Here is a 27,576-nt window from a genome sequence, read left to right as displayed (position 1 = left end):
TTATTTAATATATATTTAAAAAATAAAAAGAAACCTGCAGAACATCATATAACCAAAGTGACATTTCCCAAAGCAGTTGACAAGATAATCAAATTTTAGCAACTTAAAAAAAAAAAAGAAGACATTTTGGAAAAGAAAATTTAAAAACATTTTTTTTTCTATACCTGTGCTTTCTTATGAGGTATTTGCAGTGTCTTAGCAGGTATTCCTTTGAAGGTCGACAGAGCTTCAGAGACCAGAAATCATCTAATCTCATCTTTGGAGAACAGGATTTGCCAGGATTCCCTCCAAATAAGTAATGAACCTAAGCAAATGAGAGGCAGGGCAAGATGTTGATTGTTTGTGTACATCCACTATACAAAGTCTATTTACTATGTCAGCATCTTTGGAGAGGTTTATTCTGGAGGGAGAAAACTTTTAGACAAGCTGGTCTATCTTATTATTAGCTTTACTTTGTCCCCTAGGAGATGAAGAAAGTTCTTTCAAACTGCTTACATTTTAAGATAATTTAAAAAGCTGCTCTGTTAGAACGCTCCTCTAGCAGATTCCCAAGATATTTACAAACAAACATCCACAAACCATGCAAGCTCTTTCTTCAGGAAAAACTTATGAGCATGATAAATACTTAAGCATGTAGGTTATCAGCAGAAAAGAAGGATCTGGGCCAACTCTTGTTGCCCTGTTCAAAATACTTGATGCAAACAGCACTTGAGCTGATGGGTTACCAACCTCTTCTCCAATTTTGTCCTCAAAGACTCCAAATTCTCAATGTCATGAGAGAGGCTAAATGAGGGCACATGCATTAAGCCCTTCTCTAATTTGGGGATGAGCAGATTATACCCATATAATTGTGAGATTATTCCAGCAACCGCACATTTTCTTTGAAAAATAAACATTTATGCTTGTAAGGAAGACTCAGAAAAAAGGGACTTCATAGACTAATGCTCTGGCTCCAGAGTACTGTTGGTGAAGGTTCACTACTAAAACACCACAGTTCATGCAAACAGCCTGTTGCCTGAGTCTGTGAAAACCATTATTTTCCCCAAAGACAAGGGCCACTGACAAAGTGAGTGGGAAATCCTAAGGATGCTCAAAGTAACATGACAACAAGCCCAGTCCATCACAATCTTGGGAGATGGTCAACAGTCCTGTCCCCTGCACATCCCATAAGCTCTAGAGAACCTTAATTTGACTTGCAGAGAAAAATTTCCACAGTCTCTGGAAAGGCAGATGATAGAATGGTTTGGGTTGGAAGGGACCTTAAAGATCATCCAGTTCCAACCCCCCTGCCAGCAGCAGGGACACCTTCCACTACACCAGGTTGCTCAAAGCCTCATCCAGCCTGGCCTTAAACACTTCCAGGGAGGAGCAGCCACAGCTTCTCTGGGCAAGATTTGTCTCACTTCAATACAGCAGCCTAGCTGCAAGACACTCAATACACTACCTGGGCACAAAGGAAAGAACTAACTGAATAAAGAGTAAAATAAAAAGCCAAAACTGTCATGCTAAGAAGAAATTAATAAAAACCCATCAATCTTATCTAGAATGAGAAATCACAACCATTACTGCGACTGTCTTTAAAAAAAAGTTCCAGCAATCCTGAGATGCCAATCATGGAAATATTAAATATACCTCTACGTAAAATTCATTTTTTGTTCAAGGTAACTCAAATGAAGAAGTTTTTAACAGCCGTTCTGACAGTTTCAGGATACCTTACCTTTGAAATGCAAGGCTAGATTTAGAGAGAGGTAAATCTCAAGAAAAGTGGAAGTGTTAAAAAAGAACTGTTTATTTCTTCACTTTTTTTTTTCCACCCCCTTCACATCATCTGGTATTTCAGACTTTAAACTGTTGATATTAAACATACCACAAAGGGTCTTCAAATACTGAGGTTCAAAAAGTCCAACAGGCTACCTTTCTCCACAGCTTTAAAAATAATCACTCAAAACAATGTATTCTGCATCCCACTGATGTAGGCTCTCCTTATTTATATCAGAGGAGTTTAGAAAGGTCATTTGAACAGAGGTTTCTAAAAATAAGACACTTCAAAACAAGCACATCAAACAGCTCTTCAGATAAAGCTGGGCAACTGCCATGATTTAGCAACCTTCAGAGTAATTTATAAAATACTACTCTCAACCTCATGGTACCTTTATACTTAGAAGTAAGCCATCAAAGGCAGAACAGCATTTACTATCCAACGTTAATGTCCGTGATGAAGACAAACCATACAAGTTCTCCTCACAGAAGTTTTAAGCTCCTTAAAATCCCTCTTTCAGGTTAGTTAGGTTTTCCAAATTTTATTAACATCTCATGGAATGATAGGACTGAAGTATATTTGTCTTTTTCAGTTCAGACTGTTTCCAACTATAAAAAAAATTAGATGAAGTTTATTTTAATTGCAAAATATCCATGAAGGGCTAAGTAAGTGTCACAGTAATTTAAATTCATAGGTTAATGAATTTATGGTAACATAATCTGTGGGTTTGTGCTTTATTGCATAAATTCTGAAGTTTACCAAGTACTCATGTCAGCTACAAACAACTTTAAGTATATTTAAGCACGAATGTGTCCATTAAAGTCAGATAGTGCTAAAGAATGACTGATATGCTGGGCAAAGTAAAGCACCTCTGTTAGAGGAAATTCCTAACAGCAATTCATTCAAATACTTTCTCCTAGAAATGTTGGTAACCATCTGTGACCATTTAGAGATAAATGTGGCAGCTAAACTGAAGAAATTACTCCACAGTCACTAACAGGTTGAGATTAACTCCCTGAGGATAATGAATGAAGCTTCAAGTGTTCTCAAGTATGAGAACAGCTAAGAGATCGCTGCTTGACAAATCCATAGAGGCTTAGCATATCCCATTGTCCGCATTTTGATTTCATCTAGGAGCTATGATGTCTACTTCACATTGAGATAAAAAATAGCTTAGCACCTGATTTCAAAAGATGATAATAAGTTAATGAGAGTTCCCCACCACATTAACCCAAACATTCACACTAAAAAAGCTATGTTCACTGGACCATCTTTGAAGAAGTAACTTCATCAGAAGAGCAATAAGACTGAAAAAAAAATCACCACGTATATGTCTGGACCTTCATACCTTGTGCAACTCATCGTACACCAGTTGATGAGCAAACCTTGGGCAGGGCTCCTCTTCCTGAAGGCTTTTACCTGGATTTTCTTTTGCTGCTTGGTCATTCTTATAGACACAAGACCTAAAATATAAGGCAGTAAGTAATGATTAGTAGTACCTACAGGAAGTAGAAAAAGTTATTGAAAGGCTAATAAGGTAAAAATGATGTCAATTGGAACTGCTTGGTATATCACACCAGAGGTTTTCTTACTTCTCTATATATTGTCCTCTTATCATCCCATCCCCAGTCTTAGCTCTACAAAGAAACCCATCCAACAATCAGAGAAGGTCATTTTAGCTGAACACAGTCCTCAATCACAAGCTAAACGTGGATAAATAAAATCTAGAAAATTTTCTATCCTGAGCTTTGGAGACATCTTTGGATGTTGCATTATTTGCTAGCAGAACTGTCAGCATGAAATATTTTTCATTATGGGGAATACCACCTTGGACACAGTAGAGCTACAGGCCACAGACTATTTAGCAAAGTCAGTATTTCAATCACTGATTTCCAAGCAAACTTAAGTTGGAACTGAAAATCTATTTTAAAAAAACCAAAACAAACATTCACACCTTTCAAAGTGATTTGCCTCATATTAGAAGAGACCTTGGATGCAAAAATGCTGCCAGCTCTGGAAAAGGACAGTGGCAACCAGCTACCAAATACAATACAGTAAATAGATGAGGAGATATTTTCTCAGCATACTGGATCTAGCAGCTACCTGAAGGAAATGACCTCAAGTTGCACCAAGGGAGGTTTAGATCGGATATTAGGAAAAATTTCTTCACCTAAAAGGTTGACAAACATTGGAACATGCTGCACAGGGAAGTGGTGGAGTCACCATCCCTGGAGATATTTAAAAGACGCGTGGATGTGGTACTTAGGGACATGGTTTAGTGGTGGACTTGGCAGTGCTAGTTTAATGGTTGGACTTGATGATCTTGAAAGTCTTTTCCAACTTGTATGATTCTATGCAGCCTAGAAAGAGCTGATAAATCCATCATGAAGACTTCTCCATCACCATTCATACAGTCGGCCAGTTTCCTTAGTTTCTAACAACTAGTACCATGTATGCTGCTACTAACAACCTACTTTTAACTGAATTTGCTCCACTGATGATGAATCCTGGCCTTAAACACTTCCTACAGGAAAAACTTCTTATAATAGTTTACTTCCCCTCATCTCCTCCACCTGCCTCCAGTAAGGAAGTTCATAGGATTTCTCTCCCTCATTTGGCTCACTGCCATGGTGTCTCTAAACACTATGGGGGTAAAAAAAGAGGTGCCTCGAGAGAACTTGGTTATCTTCAACATTACCAATTCCATGGTTATAAGAGAGTTACCTGGGAGACAGCATTGTCTAGGATTGCTTCCTAAAGAAAGTCAGTGTAGATGTTAGAAATAGCACCCCTTTCATGGACTTACCAGCTGTTCCTCACAATGTCGTAAATCCAGAAGGAATTCCTTACATTCTCTTCTCGCTTCTCCTTGTCTTTACTGAGCCCTGACAAGACATGGATTTCATTCAGTTCAGGATCAATGGTAGCCCTTTGAGTGAAACCTGTCATTGGAACTGACCAAAAAAAAAAAAAAAGTTAGATACAAGAAACAATGGAAGATACAGGAAGGATCCAAATGTCAGACAAATTCATTTCTCCCCCCTTGCAACTCAGCAGATTTTCAAATATCCATGGTACAAGCACGATATTTCACATAACTACCTCTTCAGTATTCAGGGCTAAAAAACATCTTAAGTTTAATCTCCCTACCTAGTTTGCCCATTTTCTTCCTTTTAATTACTTTCACCTCTTCATCTTTCATATAAAATCACAACTTGGGACCGAGTAATCCCAAATTGGTATCTTCTATGACCACTTTTGCATGGCAGTCTCATTATTTACCACAACTTAAAACTGAAATGGCACTTCTCAAAAGAAGAGGCATGCAGAAGTCAACAAGCAAACAATTTGCTTCTTGCATATGCTCTCCAAAGCAGGGTGAGAGGCAGTAGGGGAAGAAACATTCACCCAGAGACTGACTCCTTCCCTGCTAAGGACAAGTCCAATGCAAATTCTATCATTCTCTTCCTATTTGTGACTCCTGGAAAGCACAAAAAAACCCATTCTGAGAGCAGCTATTTCCTAGTGAAAAGCATGGGCAGAGCTATTTGGGAGACTATCAGCTCAGAAATGAGGATTAAACTGCCTCAAGATAGAGTTAGATGATCCTTGTAGATGTGAGTGATTTTGTTATTATCTCATCTGTAAAAGGAAGCATTGATTCCAGAAGGCTTAATTGCAAAAGTTGGGAAACTCAAAAAAATATTCAAGATGAACTCAAGATTACGTAGCTCACAAACTTACATTGCTTCCTTTAGGATAAAGATGTCAAGGAAGTTTTTTGTATTTTGTAAATAGTTGTGGTATAATTACCAAGCTATTCTTCTGTTCCACCTTCAGATTTAGAAATATGGTGAAATACTGAGGATTCCAGTAGTTTTCATCATAATTCCCCGAAAAAAGGTCAGCAAATTCATTTGGCAGTCCTTTTTGTTTGTTGTATAATTCCCCATTTCCTGTTTCCCTAGGCAACCATCCTTCCAAAATGTATTTGTGAAGAGCACGTGATCTTTGTTTACAGATCCTGTTTGTCTCATTTCTCTTTCTGGGTCAGTTTACAAAGGCTGGTAGAGGTTCCTGGCCTTCAATCAAGATTTTGGCATGAAAAATTCTCAGAACTCTTGTATTTTGCAAATTCTTCCCTGTAATTAACTATGAACTGCACACGCAGCCTAGAAAACAAGCCTTACACTAATAAACCATTTAATATTGCTGTTTAAGAACACACAAAATGGTATTTTGCAAGCCCATTCTGTAATAGGTTTCAGTCTTGTACTTCAATCTTCTCATGTTGTAGGCCAGGAAAGTAAGAAACATCAACTAAAAAAATCTGAGCAGCATTTGGTTTTCTACAGTTTAAGTCCCTACTGAAATGTTTAGCAAAGGCAAAAGAAAAAAAAGTGTTTCTTAAAAATATAAATGCTTAATTCTTCTGTAAACTTAAATAGAAACTGAAATATATTCAGATAATTCATTCTCAAAGTTCTGTCGACAATATCCTTGCTTATGGTTTTATGGAAAAGCAGGAGGCAGAACCTCTGGAGCTCTCATCAGCATAAGCCTGACTATTTTAACCTTCAATTTTTGCCACAAAGTTTCAAAGGAAAATTAATCCAGTTTATAAGCAAATGGGTGGCAAAGTAGAGGGGGGGAAAAAAAAGCAGGGAACAATGCTGGCACAACAACAACTACATACCTTGTCTTAAGTGCAAACCACAAGGAAGTTTTTAAATAAGACTAATGAGTACTGTGAAAGTCACCCAATAAGGAAATTGAGAACAAAAAGACAATTATAGGCTAAATATCTTTAATTTTTGAAAAGTAACACGTAATGTGTTTGCTTGCATAATCAGAGACTGAATCATTGACCCAAAAGGATTAAATTCGAGGCATATTTGAGACATTTCTGGCAGGAGAGCCACCTAAATTTGATCAGCAATGCTAATGTACATGGAAAATGTCTTTGCAACCCTATCTACTACTTTGAACATTCGAGATGATGCTGGGTTTTTAGTCAAAAAAGCATGCAAATCTTCAGAGCATTAATACCTCAGGCTTATTGAAATGAAAATTATTATAATCATAGGGAGTAAGGTTGCTATATTACCATTGATACAGAAACCCTATGAAACTTGTCTATGAGAGTCCCATCCCTCCTCCTGAAATGTTGTTAAATAAATGAATTTTGTATCTAGTTTATGCTCAATTTCCTGAAGCTGAAATTGTTATTTAAATAATAAAGGAGGGAAAAGCCGCCAAAGTTCAGTGCCCCTTTTTTTTTTTACTCTTTCAAGTAAGAATAGGATTTATCTGCAGCAACTGCAATCAAAAGCAAATTCTAGTCAAGCAATTTCAGGCTTCCCTCAGTCGTATATCAATCTCTTCTTGAGACTGTTTAAAATGTAGAATGCCTAGAAAAATAATACATCCAAAAATATATATACGCCTACATTTAGTAAGGGTTGAAGGAGCAACTTAAGATAAACTCTTTGACCTATCCAAGCAACTGTGCAGAAACCATATTTAAGTAGTGCCGTAGGCCAGACAAAGTTGACATCTAATCTTTTGCAGAAGATCAAACCAGAAAGTTAGATGTAATATGGTTAAAAAAAAAAGAACAAAACCAAAAAAACCCACAAGACAACACAAATTTGGTAAATAAGTCCCTGCAAATAAGAAGAAAATAAGGCAAGATACTCTACACAGTAAGAGGAAGATGCTGTGATATTTTAAACACAACAGAAACGTTAAAAACATGTTTATGACGGAAGTATGATCCTTGAGAGAGCAAAAGGGTTACAAAAAATCCTCGTGACTGACAAACACTTCCACTAGGGGGTAAGAGAGCTTCACAATCTGCAAGTGCAGAGGACTTGCAGTAAACCCTGGATGTAATTCAAATGATTGCGGTCAACATACGAGAGAGGGGCAGGGGCTGTAAACTTGTGGAAAGTACTTGTGATATTTAGCTAACAAAATGTTGGGAAGGAAATTTAGTTCTGTGCAAGGAGACAAAATTGAACCTGTGAGAGTGAAGGATTGCTTAAGATATTTTTGGTTTTAAATTTTAAGAGTCAGAGTAAGAAGTCATAAACAACGAGGGGTGAGAATCAGGACACAGCAATGCCAGGGTACTGCAAGAACTATTATTTGCAACGTACGAGATCCAAGGGGTACAGAAAGTGGTAAGAATCACTCTGTGGAAGTTCCCTTGCTCTTCTGCTTCTTCTCATAAATCTAGATGTAAATCAGCTTTGTCCACCGCTTTCACACCGTTCAGAGTGCCTCTCAGGCCCAGTGATCATAGAATTATAGAATGGTTTTGGTTGGAAGGGACCTTTCAATGTCATCTAGTCCAGCCCCCCTGCAGTGAGCAGGGACATCTCCAACTAGATCACTCAGGTCAGCTGCGGGCAGCCAGCTTGAAGGACATAAAGCAGCGACTGAGGACTTGGCCCTGGTTGTTTTGAACATGGCACTGGCCTGTTGTTATCTGATATTAACTTGGCTCCTATGACAAGACATTACTGATTGAAGAGGAAAAGCTGTAGAGAGAAATTACTAAACACAATACAATCCCAAAAAGTCTAGTAGATGGTGAATGCTTTTCTTGTGCCACTGCATTCCCACCCCCCCCTAATCTCATTAACCAGTGCAGAGTAGAAGGGCAGTAGCTAATTGAAGAGGTCTGAATCCTCTCTCCAGAACTTCACATTTACATTTATTTTTATATAGCACAAATGAAAAGCTCATGGCCTCAGTATTTGAAAACAACATTCAGCCACACAGGCCTTGAGTTAGCAGCGAGTTACATAAACAGACTGTAAATCCTGAGATGCTGTGTAACCCTGTACAATATAATTTCCATTTAAATATAAAAAGGTTTTCTATAAAAGTGGCACCTAAGCGTGCAACAGGTAAATTCCCACTACCACAGTCCCTACTTACAGGCATTGATTTGATCATAGGGATCATTTCTGCAAGCTGAATACTTTTTGGCTTGTATATGCAAAGAGCTACAGTTGTTTCGAGCGAAATGTTGGCTGCTGCCAGTATTTAAAGCAAGAAAACAGAGCTCTTAAAACAGACAGAGTTTGCAAAGCAGTAAATTGGAGTTCACACAGATGTGGTTCTCACAGTACTAGACAGAAGTTTGGAAATTAAATCTCCTTTCTCTTATTTGAGGAGATACTATAGCGTGTTTTTAAACATGCTTTGAAACACAGCATTGACAAAACAATAATACAAAACTTGTCATCTACAGAGCACTTCTGAAGGATTCACGAAGGATAATTAAGGGAAGCAAGTTCACTGACAGCCTTTTAGTGACACCTAAATTACGAAACCTTCAGAAAATGTTCCTGCTAATCTTGTATTTACAAGTGACTCGCAAGTGTTCTCCCTCCTTGTGATACCTCGTGATTAACAAAATAGGAGAAAGCTTCACCACATGGATACTGCTGTTCATCAGAACCTGGCACTTCCCTGATGGATTAATTTAAAAAGAAGTGGTAGGTCAGCAAATTACTCCATCCCACGACTTGTCATCCATATAACACTGAAGCAGCACCTTCCCTGAACATGAATGGAGCAAACTTTGATGAGTGATAGAGATTGCATGCAGGCCAGCTGTTGACACAGCAAGATAATTATTATCCTCTTGGATTTTTCATGATGAGACTGCGTTGGGCTGTCAGCCAAGGAGCAACTAAGGAGACCATTTGAACAGTTTGGTTGTCATGTTGAAAAAGCAACAACTTCATGTCCAATGATCTGTTCTTTCCCAAGCAACATGAGATTTTGGAAATAAAACAGTTTAGTATATCTGAATGGAATTCTGCTGCTGCAGCATCTCTGTAAAGCATCCTTAGGATTTGGTGACTGCCTGCTTTCCTCCTCACCTTCACAGTCAGAGGAAAGTATTTTGAGATTGGTTCAGCAAATCACCTCACAAGATAGAGAAGAGCACATAAGGTCCTGACTCACAAAACAAAGTGCTTCCATGGCAAGAGCCGCATTGGCCACTAGCAAGGTAGACCCTGAACTGAACAAGGGTAAAACATGGCAGGTGTCCCAAAGAGATGATCAAAATGGGATATTCAAACTGTTTGTCTGAGTTGGATCCTGGCCATGTTGGGCTCGCTCTGCTTTCTATTTTGATTAATGTTTTTCCTGACATCGCCCTGTTTTCCATCGGGATTGTCTGGCCGGAGCTGTGCCGCCTCTGTCCGTGGTACTAACCCATGAAACCTCCCATCTCTCAGGTGCACAGTTCTGTATCTGGAATGAGCACCTTCCCCAGCAAGAGACCCAAGAACTTCACTGGTAGCTACAAAAATATTTGCAGTTTGCCCATAAGAACTACTTCACCACTAAAGGGAGCCACAACAGTGGTTAAGGTCTGTTCTTACTTGACTTTGGAAGTTACTCGATGACAAGAGACAGAATAAGATGAACCTGATTCACTTGCAGAAGGAAATTCTCCCTCTGACACACCACCTGAGTCAGGGCCAAACAGGATTATCACAGGAACCTTGACCACAAGTGTTCCCATTAGCTCCCTTAGACCTCAAATGACTGCCCATGATTAGTCATGGATTGCGTACTAAGCAAGTCAGGCAAGCTGTCAGTTGAGCCTTTTGAAGACATCTGATACTGGTGGCACCTCTAGACCACGTGTATGGTTCAGAGAGACACTCTGACATATGCATGTTGGGTTTGGGTTTTTTGTTGTTGTTTGGTTAGTTGCTTTTTTTTTAAAAAGTATACAACTGCTCTAAAAGGGCCTGTCCACCAACATACACATTTCTGCCTCTCCTCCAGCCACAGGCTCTTCAACTGTACTACACTTCCTCCAATTTGTACCACTACTGCCTTTCTTCACACCCAACTCATTACCACAGCTGCATTCTCTTTTCCTCAGTCCCATTTTGTCCATCCTCTAGCTGAATTAATAAGTTTCTTGCTCCTAACAGCGATCATGCAGCAGAAAGATAACCATCACTAACAGCCTAATTTCAGCGCAGTGCCCTCCTTTCACAGCAAAGAGGAAGCACCGGGGTTTTTGATGCAATGAGCTGGAGAAAGAACTCATGTTCATTGGCAAATGGCATTTGCCAGACATGAAGAGCTGCAAGGCTCACCCGTGTTCAAAGCAGATGAAGTCAGGAGACATTGTTAGTAGGCAAAGCTGTGTGCAAACCCATCTTTTAAGAAACTGTACCTTGATCAATTTTGAACTTCTCCCAGGAATGACAAAAGCTTACCTAAACTTGCTAAAATTATTGTCCTTTATTCTGAAGTAAGAAAGTTTAAATGATACTTATCACTCAATATTCGTTCACACACATCACCTATACAAGGAACTGGTTCCAGGATCAACATCAAAAGCACAACTAAGAGCAAAGAAATGCTAAACAGCATCAATATCTCAGCCAGAAGATAAGAGCAGCAAAACCCAACATATCATTACCAAAGTTCTCCAGCATTGCAACAACTCCATATTACTGATATTCCTCAACTATCCACTTCACTACTTTAAAAAAAAAAAAAAATCTTCTCGCTACTCTAATGGAAATTTTAAACAAATGCACAATTAAGTTATTTTAGAAAGGGTAAAAATCAAAATAGCTCAACTAAGAATAGAACTGAATGCGACATGCGAGCCAGGAACAAAACGTAATCATGGGACTTTATAGGAACATTTAGGTCAGGCATCTTCAACTTGACTCATCACACCAAGCAGCTTAAAACTTCACAGCAACCAGTCAGGGAATCACTTTGTTCATACAGATCAAAATGGTATATCAGCACCTACCAAGAGCACAATAAAGACTTGCTTTTTGGGGGTGAAAATAGTGCTGTCAGCGTTTGCTGTCTGAACGTAACAACCATTTTGTTCTCTTCCTGTTCGAATGCAAATAATCCCAGCATTTTCCTTCAAAAGCAAGGGAAGTGTTCAAATCTGTTTACTTTCTACACACAGGAGAACAGTAAACTGAAAATCTACTCGTGAATTATTTCCAATGAGTCATTTTCTTACACAGTCCACTATTCATCACTTCGAGGCCTGTGGGAATGGGGAGAAGGGCTAAATATTATAGTCTTATTTGCTTAACAGGGCCTTGAGATAATGCAGAGCTTGATGTCTTCTCCAACTGCTTGAGAGAGTCCAGCACAGAGCCACCAAGATGATTAAGGGAGTGGAGCATCTCCCTTATGAGGAAAGGCTGAGGGAGCTGGGGCTCTTTAGCTTGGAGAAGAGGAGACTGAGGGGTGACCTCATTAATGTTTATAAATATATAAAGGGTGAATGTCAGGAGGATGGAGCCAGGCTCTTCTCAGTGATGCCCAATGGTAGGACAAGGGGCAATGGGTGTGAGCTGGAACACAGGAGGTTCTGCTTAAACTTGAGAAGAAACTTCTTTACGGTGAGGGTGACAGAGCCCTGGGACAGGCTGCCCAGGGAGGGGGTGGAGTCTCCTGCCCTGAAGACATCCAAAACCCGCCTGGACGCCTTCCTGTGTGATCTCATTTAGGTTCCTGCTCCAGCAGGGGGATTGGACTGGATGATCTTTTGAGGTCCCTTCCCATCCCTAATATTCTGTGATTCTGTGATAATGCAAGCTCGGTATCTTTAAATCTGAAATAGACTCAGATGTCAGCTTGAAGCCACTCGTTTTAAAAGTTTCTAGCTAGAAAGAAATGTAGTTTTAAAAAAAGCAAAATGGTAGAATGCTAGCAATTTCATAGGGGGAAAAAAAATCTTTTAAAAGCTCTAAGGACAACAAACAGTGCGTGGGTGTGTGCAGAGCAGCATCAGGCAACATGCAGGCACCTTAATAAAGGAGAATGTCAACAACACAAGCTGGTTCTTTCTTGGAAGCACTCAAGTAAATAAATGACTCCAGAGAATAAGAGCTTGGGTACTCTTCTCCCTCCTTGGTATAACTAAATTAATGAGCAAACAATAACTCGTAACCATCAATAATTCACTTCAAAAGTTCAGCAAAATTACTTGCTAAAAATTAAGCCTGATGAAAATAAGGAGGGCAGCCTAAATTCAAGATAAATTAGCTTCCTGGGATTTTAGTAACTGGAAGAATAGAAAACAAGATCGGGGCTAAATATACATAATATGAGAAATATTCATAACTTCTCTCTGTAGTAGCACATACTGCAAGACAAATTTCCACTTCTAAGCTGTGTGCTGAAAATCAGGATATTTGCAACACAGGAAAATGATGTGCTTATACACGCAGAAATCCTTCTTGGAAAAAAGAAACATTCTTCTTTACGTCATTTGAGAACAGGTATCAAATCAGTTCTTCACGGTTGTGTTACAATGCCTTTTGGGTGTTTTTAAAGGTTTCTGGTATATAAACTAGTGGTATGAACCAAAGAGGACTGAAGTCTTGCTCCTTCCTCCTACCTTTTTTTGCACCTCCCTGATGATTTAGTACAAGAACAAAAGGACAACAGGTCTTCTCTTTCTAGTCAGCTCCTGCCAGGCAAAATAACCTCTGTCCTTCTTCTCCAACTCTCTGTCTCTGAGCATCTCACCTGCTTTTCTGCCCCTCAAACCAAGCAGATTATTTTTATTTTATGGCATTTTTCACCTGGTGAAAACTAGAAAAAAAAAAAATTGCATTCTCCTTTCCTGGTTTAAAGAAAATTATTTTTTCAGGCTTTTTCTTTGTTTTTGTTTTTGCTGGAGTTTCAAAGGAGGTATTTTTAGATTTTATTTTCCTGATTGTTTTTTATTTTGAGGGGATATGTGGTTTCATGCATCAATTATTTGTACTGTGCTGAAGATAGTGAGTGTCAAATGACGAGAAGGACAAAAGAGCTGGCATAAGTTTAACCTATATACTGTGGAGTTTACTTGGGTACATAGAGCTCGTTAAGGATGCTAACCTGACACCACAGGACACTGAAGCTGGCCTTTCACCTACTTAACAATATATTTTTCATCTGTACCAACAGGAAGAAATTAATATGTAGTTACTCTTACCCATCCCTGAATCTTTCTTAGTGCCATCTGATATGATATCCACGTGATCGCTGTCAACATCATAACTGAAGAAGTCATTCAAGTACGTCTTCGATCTCTGGCCACCAAATACATATAAGCAGCGATTTTTCTAGAATGGAAAAAAACAAGTATGTGTTCACCAAGCTGAAGAAAATATGCTGGTCACCTGGGACCATTAACAAAAACATGAATGAATTAAAGTGAAATAGATATTTCTATCAAGTTTAAAATCATGCCTTAACTATCCGGTCGACTAATCTTTATTTAGTAATATCTTTTACCTCCATCTCTGCAAAGACTGACAGGGAACAATTATGCAGAACAGTTTATTAATTCTCAAACTCAACAAACTTGAGAATTTTTGATTGGCTTTTTGATCTTCTTGATTTTTGAATTAATGATTTCTCAGTTTCAAGAGCTATAACCATTAAGGGCTCACAGCTTCTCCACCCCAAAAAGCCTCTTACAAATGCAATTTCAAATACTTCATTTTCACAAGCTACATGAAACCACAAACTTGGATCCAGCACTTTCAAGAGTGACCAGGCAGATTTACATAGTTAATTATTGTAGCCTTGCCTGTTCGAGCTATGAGTTCAGAACATTAAAACAACAATTCAATTTTTAAAGTTTAATATTAAAGAATTAACAGTCTCTATATCTAAAATTCATTAGATCATAACTTCTTTTTTTTTCTTTTTTTCTTTTTTCTTTTTAAAAAGAAAACCCCAAAAACCAACCCCCCCAAAAAACCAAACCACAAACCAGGAACAAAAGACAGACTGTAAGAGAAACCAGCCAGGTACCAGCACATTTACTAAATTCAAAACAGGCCAATGGCAATCAGCAAGCCAAGAATAACAGGTTTATTACTACCTTCAAGTTTGCCAAGTGGAAAGTTCTTAAGAGCCAGATTATTTTTCTTTCAAATGGCTGAGAAAACAGCAAAGGATCTAAACTTCCATGACCTGTGCTTACAGAAACCTGTATTCTTGCATTTAACGTGGACGTATACATGAAAAATCCTCTGGTACCTCTGCAGAATTTTGCATCACAATATGTTTTTGACCAGATTTTAGAGAGACATTCAAAACAAAAGTGAAATTGAAAGCTTTGAAAGCACAGTATTCACTATAAATATTCTGATCTTTCATTTGAAAAGGAAAGAGAAATAAACTACTCAGTATATTTTTCAAACTGGTCAGTTTTCAGTTTGAGGTATCAGTACACACTTGAATGTCACAATATTAATTTTAATTCTCTTCCTCCTGACCCCCAAGTCAGAGTTTAATGTCAGCAAAACATGTCACAGTTCCCATGTTCTGCACTTAAGCAAAAATGGGGTTGATGAGGACAAGTGGAAAGGCAATGGAAGATTTTTGGGGTTTTTTTTCAATGCCCAGTATTAAATGAAGCACTACACAGCCCCCTCTCCCCCCCATGCTTCTGCCTTTCCATCAGGCTCTGGATGAAGTGCCCATAGTGCCAACTGTGTCCAGCTGTTAACAGCTGCTCAAGACAACAAGCAGCACCTGGGTGCTCAGCACAGACGAACGAGGCCCGAGCATCTCAACACACACCCAGTAAGTCCCAGTATTAGTTAAGCTTACCATTCCAGTAGCCACATAGCATATTTACTAGACCAGAAGGTTCTAAGTTGTTCTACCAACTTTAAAAGAAAAACTCTTTAGATCAAATAGAACCATAGCCTTTGGGTCTATTTACCATTATTCAATTAAAATCAACTCTTTAAAATTCATCTTGCTTTTTACTTGAAATTTCACAGAATCACAGAATGGTGGGGGTTGGAAGGGACCTCTGGGGATCATCCAGTCCAACCCCCCCTGCCAAAGCAGGTTCCCGATAACAGGTTGCACAGGAAAGCGTCCAGGCAGGTTTTTAACATCTCCAGAGATGGAGACTCCACAAATTTTATTCAGTTGAAGCCATGAAAGCTCCAAGACTTGAATTAATACCACCTGCACTTAAAGAACCATCAGAATGTCAGCAAATATAAAATCAAGTGAGACAACACACCACTTGGGAGATTAAAGAGCTTCAAACTTGCAAGAAAAAATCAAAACCAGATGTTCTCCTTAAATTCAGTCATCATGAATCCAAGTATGGTGTGGATACTTACAGAATGGAACAACATACAGTGTCCTATTCTGGACTGGATATCCTCAGGTCCAGCATTACAGGAATCCTCTCTCAAAAGTTTCCATGTCTGACACTGGCAGTCAAAAGCAAACAACCCACTGAACTGCGGTTCACTGGCTCTGCTGTCATCAACGCTGCCGTTGCAGGTCAGAATTCTGCCTCCAAAGGTGTAAATCATGTGTTTTTCAGAATCCATACACATCTGTAAGAACAAGAGAAGTAGTTCTAAGCCAGCACATTAAGACTTAAACACGCTATGATTTAAGATTAAACATCCCTCCCCTGCAAGCAATACCTAGTAAGACAGTACTCTGCACATCTCCTGAACCTCTAATGAACAGAAAAGAATACATGTGTCTTCACAGTTGACAGGTATTAATCTCAGAAAGCAGTCCTTTATTGAAAATCTGAGTTAATTTTAATTAATTAAAATTAAAATTAATTTTAACTTGTTTATTTAATAAGAAAAAAAATTTTAAAATGAAATTTAAGAGGCTACATGTACCCTTAATCACGTAAAAAACTTGCCTCTAGCTGCTGATTTTAGGGAAAACCATTTTTAGAGTTTTTCACCGGGATCCATAGCCAATTCTGTCAGAAAGTCAATAGAATATTGCCTTTGACAATGGCTATGCAAGGGAAAAATTCAAAATCATTGCTAATTTACTGACCACCACTCAAACGATCCAAAACCAACCTCCATTTCTTACTCAGATTCCATCCCAAGTATGTATTTACTGTTAACCTCCACTACTGCACATTAAGTAGGGCCATAACCTGGCCAAGGATTTTTTGATGAGGCTGCAGGAGAAATATGTTTATCCCCAAAGCCTGAATTCAGGTTATGGCACAAGAGACAGATCACAGTACAAATCAAACAAAACTCCTGGACTCCAGGTGATGTTTTCAGACACAGAGCAACACAGAGGGTTACAAAACACCAGGAAAGAAAAAAAAACAAACCAAACAAAAAAACCCCACCAGACAATATTACAGTAAGATAGAGATGCTACTCAGCAAAGCCTACAGAAAACACTTCTAGTGCAGCACATTTTTGTGAAGGTTAAACAAAAAGTGCTATCGCAGTAGGTACTGAGGGAGAGTGAAAGAGCTGCAGATTGATAAAGAATTCAAGGAGGACATTCTTTCCTAAGAGACAGCAGGGGGGAAAAAAAAGAAATCATTTCAGAAACAGGCAAACAGGGTACCCAGAGTAGCCTTGCCAGCTGACAATTTACTTTTGCCTTTTCCTCAACACCTGGGAGATTGGTATTTGTTATTAATAGAACAGAAAGACTGATTGGCTTTTGTTCTGCAGACAACACGTATCTTTAATTTTTGGTGTCAGCAGAAACACATATTGTGCTGGCAAACAACAGCTTTGGTTACAAAACAGCTAGTACTAATAAAAACAGTTCTTAGGCTGCTTTAAAAAAAGAGTACTGATGTGCTGTTTCTTGGCTATGCTTTATAAAAATAAATTAACAACAAACTACCTTTTTCAAGTACACAAAAGTCATTAAACTCAACATAAGTAAAAAAATGTTCAGTTTGAACACATGGACAGGTGTGGTTTTTTAAAAGATCCATAGCCACTCCTCTAAGGTGTTTGAATCTTCAGAAAGCAAGCACATTCTACACATTTTAAAAGAATACCAATTTTGAAAGAACCCTGATCCTGTTGGCCTCATTTTGGAGGCTTGTTCGTAGTATTCTTCCAAAGGTACCATACACAGCTTTGTAAGTTGTTCCCCAATGCCTTCTGAGTAGGTAGATCTGCAAGCCCAGCTCAACAAGACTGATTAAAAACAGATGAACTGTGCTTTGAGAGTTAATAAAATGTGTCTTAATAAAATGAATTAGTTTGTAAAGGTTTTAATGATTCTTCTGACTCGATTTGATTAGAATACCAGTAGTCAGTGGCAAGAGACAAAAGTGTTATTAGAGTTTAACTAAGTGCAGATCACAACCTTCCCCGTCACTGCCTGGTCCAGCACTTCTAAATCACAGAAGGCAAAACTGATCAAAACTGATACACAAACACTGAGAAACACAGAATCATAGAATGGTTTGGGTTGGAAGGGACCTTAAAGATCAGCCAGTTCCAACCCCCCTGCCAGCAGCAGGGACACCCTCCACTAGACCAGGTTGCTCAAAGCCTCATCCAGCCTGGCCTTCAACACTTCCAGGGAGGGGGCATCCACAATTTCCTTGGGCAACCTGTTCCAGTGTCTGACCACCCTCACAGTGAAGAACTTCTTCCTAATATCTAATCTAAACCTCCCCTCTTTCAGCTTAAACCCATTTCCTCTTGTTTTGTCATTAACTGCCCTTATGAAAAGTCCTTCCCCAGCTTTCTTGTAGCCCCTTCAGGTATTGGAACTTGTATTAAGAGCATGAATGTAGCTGACCTGATGATCAAACACCAGTTTTGGACCTCCATCCGCTGCAGTGTCTTCACTTAGTAACATCCACATGTTTGTGTCAATGTCATAGCGGTAGAAGTCACTTTTCAGAGATTTGCTGTTCCTCACGGAGGAATCCAGATAGCGTCCCAGCGTGTAAATCTGCCTTCGTTGAATGTCAATGCACATCTTGTGACAAGATCTGGCGCTAGGACCACTCTAATAAATAAAACAACCACAAAAATAAAGAGTAATACATTTCATATTCCTCCAGGTAGGTCACTGCATACTCACTAAGGGCAAATAACTACAATCAGCAACTGGAAATCTTTTGAGAATTCAAGAAAATCTGCTTGTAATCAGACAAATACAGGATTAATATATAAATATCTATTTAACAAGACATTCCATAACTACTTTGTCCTCTAGAAAGATACCAGGCAAAAATTTTTTACAACAAATTTATGACCTGAAGCCTTTTTGCAAGATTCCTTAGAAAACAGACTGTTTCCTCCAGAAGTGATTCTCAGAGGTACGTGAAACCTACTTGATCTTTTAAAATAACAGAAGTTGATGCACATGAGAGGCAAATTAAGATGTCACACCCTATAAATAACTACACAGAAAGAAGATTAAGAAGTGCTCTATCACAAGAGCCTCTGTTTTATTAATAGGCTGTTTTCTAACAGATCATAACCAGACACTCCCACAAGCAATCACATCCTGTAATGGGTCTTTGAAGGTAACAAAAGCACTCCCTGTCCTTCACAGATAGATACAGCCACGCCAGCCTCCAACTACAAGAAAGTTTCCCACGGTAAACAAAACTGCCCTGAGTTATGATCTTTAAGAGAAACACAGAGGGACACTGTTAAATTATTCTGTGCTTATCCATCCACCAGACCTCATCTTAAATCATAGAGTAATTTATTCAATAACATTATGACGATGCTACGCAGTACTGGGCAGCATCCTCTCCGATTCCCTAATCTAATTTTGAGAGCCTTCGTACACTCATCTTGAGGAATGAGAGTGATATTCCTGCACTCTAAAATACTAGAAATTAAGATGTGTAAAGTCTTACTTGCCAAAGATGAGACAAAAGAAAAAAAAAAAAAACAACTGTCATCATACTTATAGATAAATTATACCAATTTTTTGACCTTAGTTTGTATAATTTTGGCTCCTTATAAATGACAGTGCCAGAATAAGGCTGGCTAGTTAATTTTGAGAGCGTGGAAACTGTTAAGATTTCAAGTGACAAAAAAACCTAAGATGTACAGAAGACTGAAGTATGAAAGAAAAAAAACTACTGAAATCTATTGAAAAATAAAGATTATGCAGTTAGGCAAAGATGTAAAATAAATCACTATTTATTAGAAGACTTACAGTTAAAGAAAAGTAGTCAACTGTGCCACACTAAATAATCAGCACAATATTTGCTCCACGTGCTACCAAATAATGCCTTTACAGAAAGCAAATCTTCATAATTGTACCATTTCATGTCAAAAATTAGACTGAAATTATTACTGAAACTTAAGATACACTAATGGAACACATTTCACTAAGGTGGATAAAATATGAAAGGAAACATTACATTTTTGTAGTCAAAACTTTCCTACTCAAGTTATAAAATTCAATTTCTTGATTAAAGAACAGTCATAGGAAACTTAACAGGAACTCAAACGACGATCTGAAGAGGTGAACTGAATTGTTCATATTTTGTAAATATGAAGCTCTATGTCGGCAATAATTACAGCTTTGAGGATTAGTGACTTTGTTGTAATTAAGATAATTTTCTTTTCTGAAAAAAATACTGATAGAAGTGACATATTGGCATAAAATCCTGAAACGTAGCAAAAGTTCATTCATTGCCTTTGGTCACATGGAAGAAGATGACAGAGAAGGCAGCAACGTGCTTTACCTTGTTCCTAGAAAATACAAACCAGCATCTTCCAAAGGACCTTGTTCCAAACATAAAGAGAAGTTTCTTTGCATGAAAAGTACCAATTCGTGGATTCACAAGAAAGTAACCCAAGTAGACTAAAATCCACCTCTAGTTATGCAGCTGGGACACTGAAGGATACATCACTGTTCCCCTGCCAAAGAAGAACCTTGGCACAGCCACCACGTAGATGAAACATCAAGACCTTCCTGTGCCTCCTGACTCTCCCTTCTTTGCCAGGTCATTACAGTTTTTTAATTGAACCTGCTGATTTAAGTTACCTTCCCCCACTCCCTCACTTCTGTACACTCCATGGGCTAAAGTAAATCCTACCAAATTGGCCCAAGCAATGTCTTTGGCACTTTCAGGAATAAAACTCTAATTCAGCCATGTTCAGACCTGCCTTGAAGAGCTGCATCATCAACTGAAATTTGTCCGAGACACTCAGCACCTACAATACCACTTTCAAGCCATTGGCATCAACAGCACAGGTACTACACTGGCTAAGTATACAACATACAAATGTCAACTCCTAAGACTATGTTAAAATGAGAAAAGAATTCAGGAAAAGACATCTTCTTTCTTGAATTACTTACTGGTCACATCTCACACGCTAATATCTGCCTCTTAAAAGAGCTGCTAAGGTTTTAAGTTGGATCATTTCATCTATACAGGCACAGAAATTTCATCAACTCAAGTTCACTTAAGAACTTCACCTCCATCAACTTGTGGAAACTAACTTGTGGATAGCATGAACTATCTCTTGTAATAAAGAAAGCTTCATCTAATTAATTATCTTTTCTCAAAGAAAACTGGAGTTATTCCTCCATACCGCTTAGAAGATCACATGGAACCTGCCAAAAGTTTCCAATTTAGTCTATGTGTTTACGAATAGGAGTAAATAGCTCCATTAAACAGTGGTACACATTGGTTTGATATTTGAGGTTGAAGAAGGGGAAAAAGGCCTAAATCTGTGTTCACTTAAGAGCTCCTCATTTAACTATGGAAGTCCTTGTAGTATGTCTATACCTCAAAGGGAGACACAAAGTCCATTTACAAAGACAGAAAGAGGCAGACACTGAAAATGAATAAAACACTTCAAGGCACATGTGGTTAAGTGAATCAAGAGCCCGTGGGTGGTTGTGAATGTTCACCCAAAGATGTGTACTTCATGCGGTTACAATAGCAAGCCTGTTGTTCAGACAAAGAACACACTGCCACAACTTGTCATGGAGAAAGTGACCCACCAAAGTCAAATGGGAAATAGTTTGTTGATTCCAGAAGCGTTCAAAGAACTTGAGTCCTTATAAGCAACAAGTAAGAAAAATTGACTGTTCACAGATATGACTCTTTTTAACCTACAGTTGAAGAGATCAAGTACGGTTAGACAACAGGAGAACCACCTTTTGTCCCCTCCTGCCAGGAAATAGGTTGGTTGATGATCCATGAGTTAATGTCCCAAGCTGAGTGGATCTTACTAGAGATCTACTAGTGGAAGGTGTCCCTGCTCACAGCAGGGGAGTTGGAACTAGATGATCTTTAAGGTCTCTTCCAACCTATACCATTCTATGATATGATTCTATGATTTCTATAGCCTTACTCAAATTTGGGCCTTATCAGAGATACTTTTTATGTGTCTGCAGTTTATCTACTGTACTTGCTACCCCTCTAAGCACACTAACTGCCTCTCCCAAACATATCTGCAGCTAAGAAAGACAGTTTCACCTGTATGTTGATAACCACACGAGAAGATTAAACAAGTCCAAGTCTTCTTGAGCAGAGCACAGAAGGTAAATAACAGTTTTGATCGGTTTGCAATCATCTGCTCCTGTGGTTCTCTGAAGTCATAACAAATCAATGCAAGACTTCTCATTAAGTAGCAGACTTCTCATCTTGTTCTTTAGATCTAGTTTCATGGAACACTCTTCTAAGTTGTGAGCATGTGTGATCTATATTGTTGCAGATGAAGCTTGGAGAGCTGACTAACTGCTTTAGCAGAGGTATTGCTTCCTAAACAGAGCGCATCTTCGTTAGAATCTAGTAAGTCAGAGCCAGCAACAGTGCCCAAACAATCTGAACAAACACCAGCTTTGGGGACTCTTTCCAATTCTCATCATGAAGCTCCTGGCACACACACTGCAGAAACCACACGTGAAAGAAGCTTGTGACTAGGCTAAGTTCTTATTCAGATGGCAAGCAATGTGTTTCGCTGCTTTGGCCAGTCCCTCCACTTCTGCCAAGACTGCGATGGCAATAGTTAGAGCATTAGCATATCACATTTCTAACCTACAGGACACCAAACAATACCAGAGATTACTAAGCCTGGGCACTGTTGGGTTTCTGTAGAACTCAATCAGTGCCCACACGGAGCTAAGAGTAACCTGAACAAAATGGCTCTCTGCCACCCAGCACCACCGTACAATTAGCGCAGCACAATAACAGCTGGGACAGATCAAACTGTGTGTGCCACGGCCCCGTTTTAAAGTGCTACAAAATCCCAAGCTTCTCTGCCTCTCTCTAATATCCTTCCTCAAATAGGTTGGTCTTGATGCAACTCTTCTGGTCTCTAAAATACAGATAAACGCCCTGATGAGTGTGGAATGTCAGGGAAAGGAATAGAGGATGTATAGGTAGGAGTATCTAAAACAAGATTTCAATCCTTTAAGCACCCAGGAGTGACCAAGGCCAAATAGGATTTTTTTTGGTTTCGTCAGTGCTACACGAAATTCAATTGTGCAACGCCAAGTGAATACACAGTAAACTTTCTGAAAAGCTTTCTCAACGTGCTTAAGCCACTTTATAAAATCTAATTAGAGCTTTCTTCATTTAACTTGCAAATGCTGAAAGCAATTATCCCACTTAAGGACTAACTTACAAAAACGTTTTCAAAAAGCAACACAACAGCACCGAGAGACAACACTGCCTCCTTAGAATAATTGATTTGTTCCTATAGAGGAGAGAAAGGCTCGGGACTCAACTCCTCAGGGTAGGGTCTGCTCAAATAACTATTTATGCCAGGATCAGCATGCATCATCTTAACACCAGCATCCTGGCGTGCTTCGCTACGGCACAAACATGAGAGCTTTCAGTTTTTGTTTTGTTTTGTTTTTAACTAAATGTCCTACCAACCCACTTTAATGTGAACAGGACTGCGGGAAGCCAGTTCCACTTTCCATCCCAACCCCCCCCCCCAGACAAAAACTGGGGGAGCTTGGCTTCTTTTGGTTATCATAACCTTTTGAAAATAAAGGGGTTTTAGTTGCAAGAAAATCTGTTTTATTCAGAGTCATCCAGATGAAAAACCTCAGGAGCAAGCCTGGAGCCTGTTCAAGAGTCAGGGAAATAAAAACAAAGAACAGCTGACTAATTCTCCCTCCTTGGTGCTGTAAAAGACTGAATGGAATGTGAACACTGCCTCCAGTATAAAGTTCAAAAATAAGCGTCATGAGGTAAATGCTCTTGTCCTAAAGCAAACTAGGACGAGGACATAAAAAGACACAAACAACCTACTTTGTTTCCAGTTCTGAGAGCAGGCTGTCATGCAACAAATAGTCCCCTCCTGCCTACACACAACTGCAGAGATTAATTGCTCTCATTTCCCAGTTCCAGAGTATAATTCATTTCCTGCTCCACCCCACCCCCCATTAAAAAAAAAAAGGGAAAGTTCTTCACAATCTTGAAAACGAAAGGAAATACATATTATTCTTGGCAGTCATTCAAGTTTATATGCTTTTTAAGATTAGAGTTTGTTAGTGCTTTATCAATGCCAGTCTTCAGCTAATGCATACTCACAAAATGTTTAATGTAAGATGTAGCTCTAGATGAGTCCTAAATTCAGCAAGAGAAATAAATACAGCCATGGACAGGATAAAACACTTGAATGCCATACAAGTCACTCACCAAAGGCATTTTAAGTTTCTTATAACCCAGAGTGCCAGAAATCTAACAAAACAATTTAATCTATTGGGTTTTTATGGTAGCATAGGGCATTTGTCTTGCCCACCAGCCCAAAACACAAAGCAAAGCAAGTGGAGGCTGATGTATTGCTTCTAACACCCGTGTGATCACCAACCACGGGCCAGGAGCACCAATTCACAATGTGGAACAAGGTATTGCACGTTCAGGCACACAACAGGAGCATCATGATTGCACTCATGGCCAGAGGAGACCAGCACAGGCACATGGCTCGGGGTGCACATCACCTGTCTATAACGGTTTCTGAAGTGGGCAAGACCCTTCCAGTTACTTTTTCCTCATCTGTATGATGTGTCATTTCATAGAATCACAGACTGGTATGGGTTGGAAGGGACCTAAAGATCATCCAGTTCCAACCCCCCTGCCATCAGCAGGGACACCTTCCACTAGACCAGGTTGCTCAAAGCCTCATCCAACCTGGCCTTCAACACCTCCAGGGAGGAGCAGCCACAGCTTCTCTGGCCAACCTGCGCCAGTGTCTGACCACCCTCACAGCAAAGAATTTCTTCCTAATACTTCATCTCCATCTCCCCTCTTCTAGTTCAAAGCCATCACCCCTTGTTCTGTCACTCCCTGCCCTTGGCCAAAGTCCCTCCCCAGCCTTCCTGGAGCCCCTTCAGATACTGGAAGGTCACTAGAAGGTCTCCCTGGAGCCTTCTCTTCTCCAGGCTGAACAGCCCAAAACTCTCAGCCTGTCCTCACAGCAGAGCTGCTCCAGCCCCTGGATCATCCTCATGGCCTCCTCTGGACTCACTCCAGTAGCTCCATGTCCTTCTGCTGTTGGGGGCCCCAGAATTGGACACAGTACTCCAGGTGGGGTCTCACAAGAGCAGAATAGAGGGCAGAATTCACCTCCCTTGACTTCCCCTGTACATTTCACTTCCAAGATTTGACAGCTCTAGCACTAAACTTCAAAACCTTTGATTGTTACACAGGGTAGACGCAGCAAAGGATTAAACTGGGATCTCAAAGGTTCCTAGGAGCACAAGATGGGAGTTTAGCTCCAAAATAATATATTCTGGATGCAAAATATACAGTTCATTCATTCAACTACTCTCCAAGTCTGCCTTAAGTAAACGCTTAAAGCGGCACATGAAGCGAACAGTTACACTAGGTGAGCAGCCACGAGTTTCCACTCTAAGATATTCTTGGGGCTATTTATGAAAGATAACAGATACCCCAAGTTACTTTTACAGTTGTTGTATCAGCTATAAAGAATATTCTTTGACAGTATGTAAGTTATATATGTTCTGCCAATAAACATTTTTGGGAAGCCTATTAAAAAAATCAGAAGCTGGCTAAGAATCACGATGCTTGAAACTCCCCAGGACTAGTACTGGAAAGCCTTGGGTCTACACAATTTTTCACACAAACCAGTTAAATGTCTTAGGACACATATTAGGTTTTGGATATCAAAAAGTTTCTGACAAGTATTTGTAAATAATTGACTACTGACAAGACTAACCACAGCTCAGACAACAAAGATATCCTTCGGTCAGGCAGCTGACATAGTGTTTGAGCTATGGCTAAGCTGCTTACAAGTACCTTCCTATAGCAATGCAACTAAATAGATTTACTTGTAAAGTCCTTTTCTGGGCATCTGACTCAGACATGATGGAGCAGATTAAAGTCAGAGGCAGCTTTTAGTGCACAGTTTTGATTCATCTCTTTAAGGTGGGAAAACAAAACAAAAAACCAAACAGGACTAAGCTGCTTTCCCCCCCCCCAAAGAAAAAAAAGCATGCACATGTTTGGGAAAGTCCTAATTTCTCACTGTTTATATTTAATGGCCTCAAGCTGAGCCTTCCCTAAAGAGACTTTCTCTGCTTAAACTAGATGTAAAAAATAAATGGCCCGGTGTTCTATTTTTGAAAGACGGTTCAATGAGCTTATAAGTCAAATGATTAAGCTCTGAGATCATACGACATGATCCTTATGATGGCAGTGGACTGGATTTGATGACCCATGAGGGGCCCATCCCTTCCAGTCCTACATAAGACTTTACTCAGCCTGTTTGCTCCATCCTTCAGGGATCAGTGCAAGTTCCTCACAGCACGGACGAGTACAGACTCATTGCTATGAAACTGAAGAGATGCCTAATGTTCTATTCCCATGAGATTACCTGTTAAAAATTAGTCTCCTAGCAGGGTCTGCTTGCAGAAACAACTTATTCCAGAGTATTTTCATAAAGGAATGAACTAGCAGGTGATCTACTGGCTTCTGATGAACCCTAAGTAATGAACTTCTAAAGGAGTAAGATGTGCCCTATGAATTAACTCATGAACTTGCCAAAGCACCAATATTCTACTTTTGACAGCTGAGTTGCATGAGTTTACCTACAGAGTAGAAACAACTTTGGCAAGAGGTATCTGTGTTACTGCCAGCACAGGGAGCCACTTTCCTGGGTCATTTCTAAGCTACATGCTCTCACTTGTCTTGCTCTCACACCAATGTATCATGAAGGTCTTCCAGCAACGCTAGCACTGTGGACCTCATGTTGCAGTAAAGCATCCTTATGACCAAGAGAACTTCTAGGCAAGCAAATAGAATAGTGGAAATGGAAAAAACCTCCTAGAGCTTCAAGCATGCAATCAGCATGAAATAATTCTTTTCATTTATGTGAAGCAGGTTGCAGTTAACACGTATGAAGGTGTTGTTCAGGCTTTAGTTTACAGTTAAAAATAAGTCATCCAGCCTGTGTGATTCAGTTTACAAAGGCAAACAAGAGAAGCACTGAAGTAATATCCTAGAACAAGACAACCTTGCAGCGACAGGACATTAATACTGTGCTATTTCTAACAAAAGGCACAATTTACCTGCAAACCAAGAGCTACTCACACTGATGAAACGCGAATAAAGCTCCTTAAATTTTAACAAGTAAATTGTTGCCTTGTTACACATCAACTGCTCAGCTTTGCTTTCAGTAACTTGGATGAAATAAAACAGATGACCCACCACAGAACTAGTGCTTTCACCAGCTCTGAGAGATGGGCCCTCAGGACAACATCCCTCGTGTGCCGAATTTAACTAACCCCATTAACAATTGTAGGATGTTGAATGAGGTCATTTTCTCATGCATCGTAAGTTCACGCTGTCCTCTCATTACCAATAACAATGGTTAGCAAAGGTCCAGCCAAGAGAGATTTTTCCATAGATGCAAACTATTCGGCTTCGTTACAGTCACATTTGCAGAGCAACATGCTAGCAGGCTGAAAAAAAACAAATTAACTAGTCATTTATGGACTGCTGAGCCACAAAGATGAGGATGCAGCAAGGCTAGAATTTTTGAAGGGGTTTG

The 27,576-nt window shown here is 39.4% G+C and overlaps 1 protein-coding gene across 1 annotated transcript in view; it reads right to left on the bottom strand.

Annotated features, from left to right (window-relative positions):
- Nucleotides 1-148: 148 nt before the first annotated feature.
- The window catches only part of MKLN1 (muskelin 1), a gene marked incomplete at both ends in the record, with an annotated part of 35,981 nt that continues 8,553 nt past the window's right edge, over nt 149-27,576 (bottom strand). Inside the window, 6 exons of the mRNA XM_010174062.2 lie at nt 149-304; nt 3,108-3,222; nt 4,566-4,713; nt 13,773-13,902; nt 15,934-16,155; nt 18,365-18,577. Coding sequence (XP_010172364.2) covers nt 149-304; nt 3,108-3,222; nt 4,566-4,713; nt 13,773-13,902; nt 15,934-16,155; nt 18,365-18,577 — 984 coding nt within the window. The remainder of the gene's footprint in view (nt 305-3,107; nt 3,223-4,565; nt 4,714-13,772; nt 13,903-15,933; nt 16,156-18,364; nt 18,578-27,576) is intronic.

The sequence above is a fragment of the Antrostomus carolinensis genome, unplaced genomic scaffold, assembly GCF_000700745.2.
Source record: "Antrostomus carolinensis isolate BGI_N321 unplaced genomic scaffold, ASM70074v2 scaffold14510, whole genome shotgun sequence".
NCBI lineage: Eukaryota > Metazoa > Chordata > Aves > Caprimulgiformes > Caprimulgidae > Antrostomus > Antrostomus carolinensis.
This window is presented reverse-complemented; position numbering and strand designations above follow the sequence as displayed.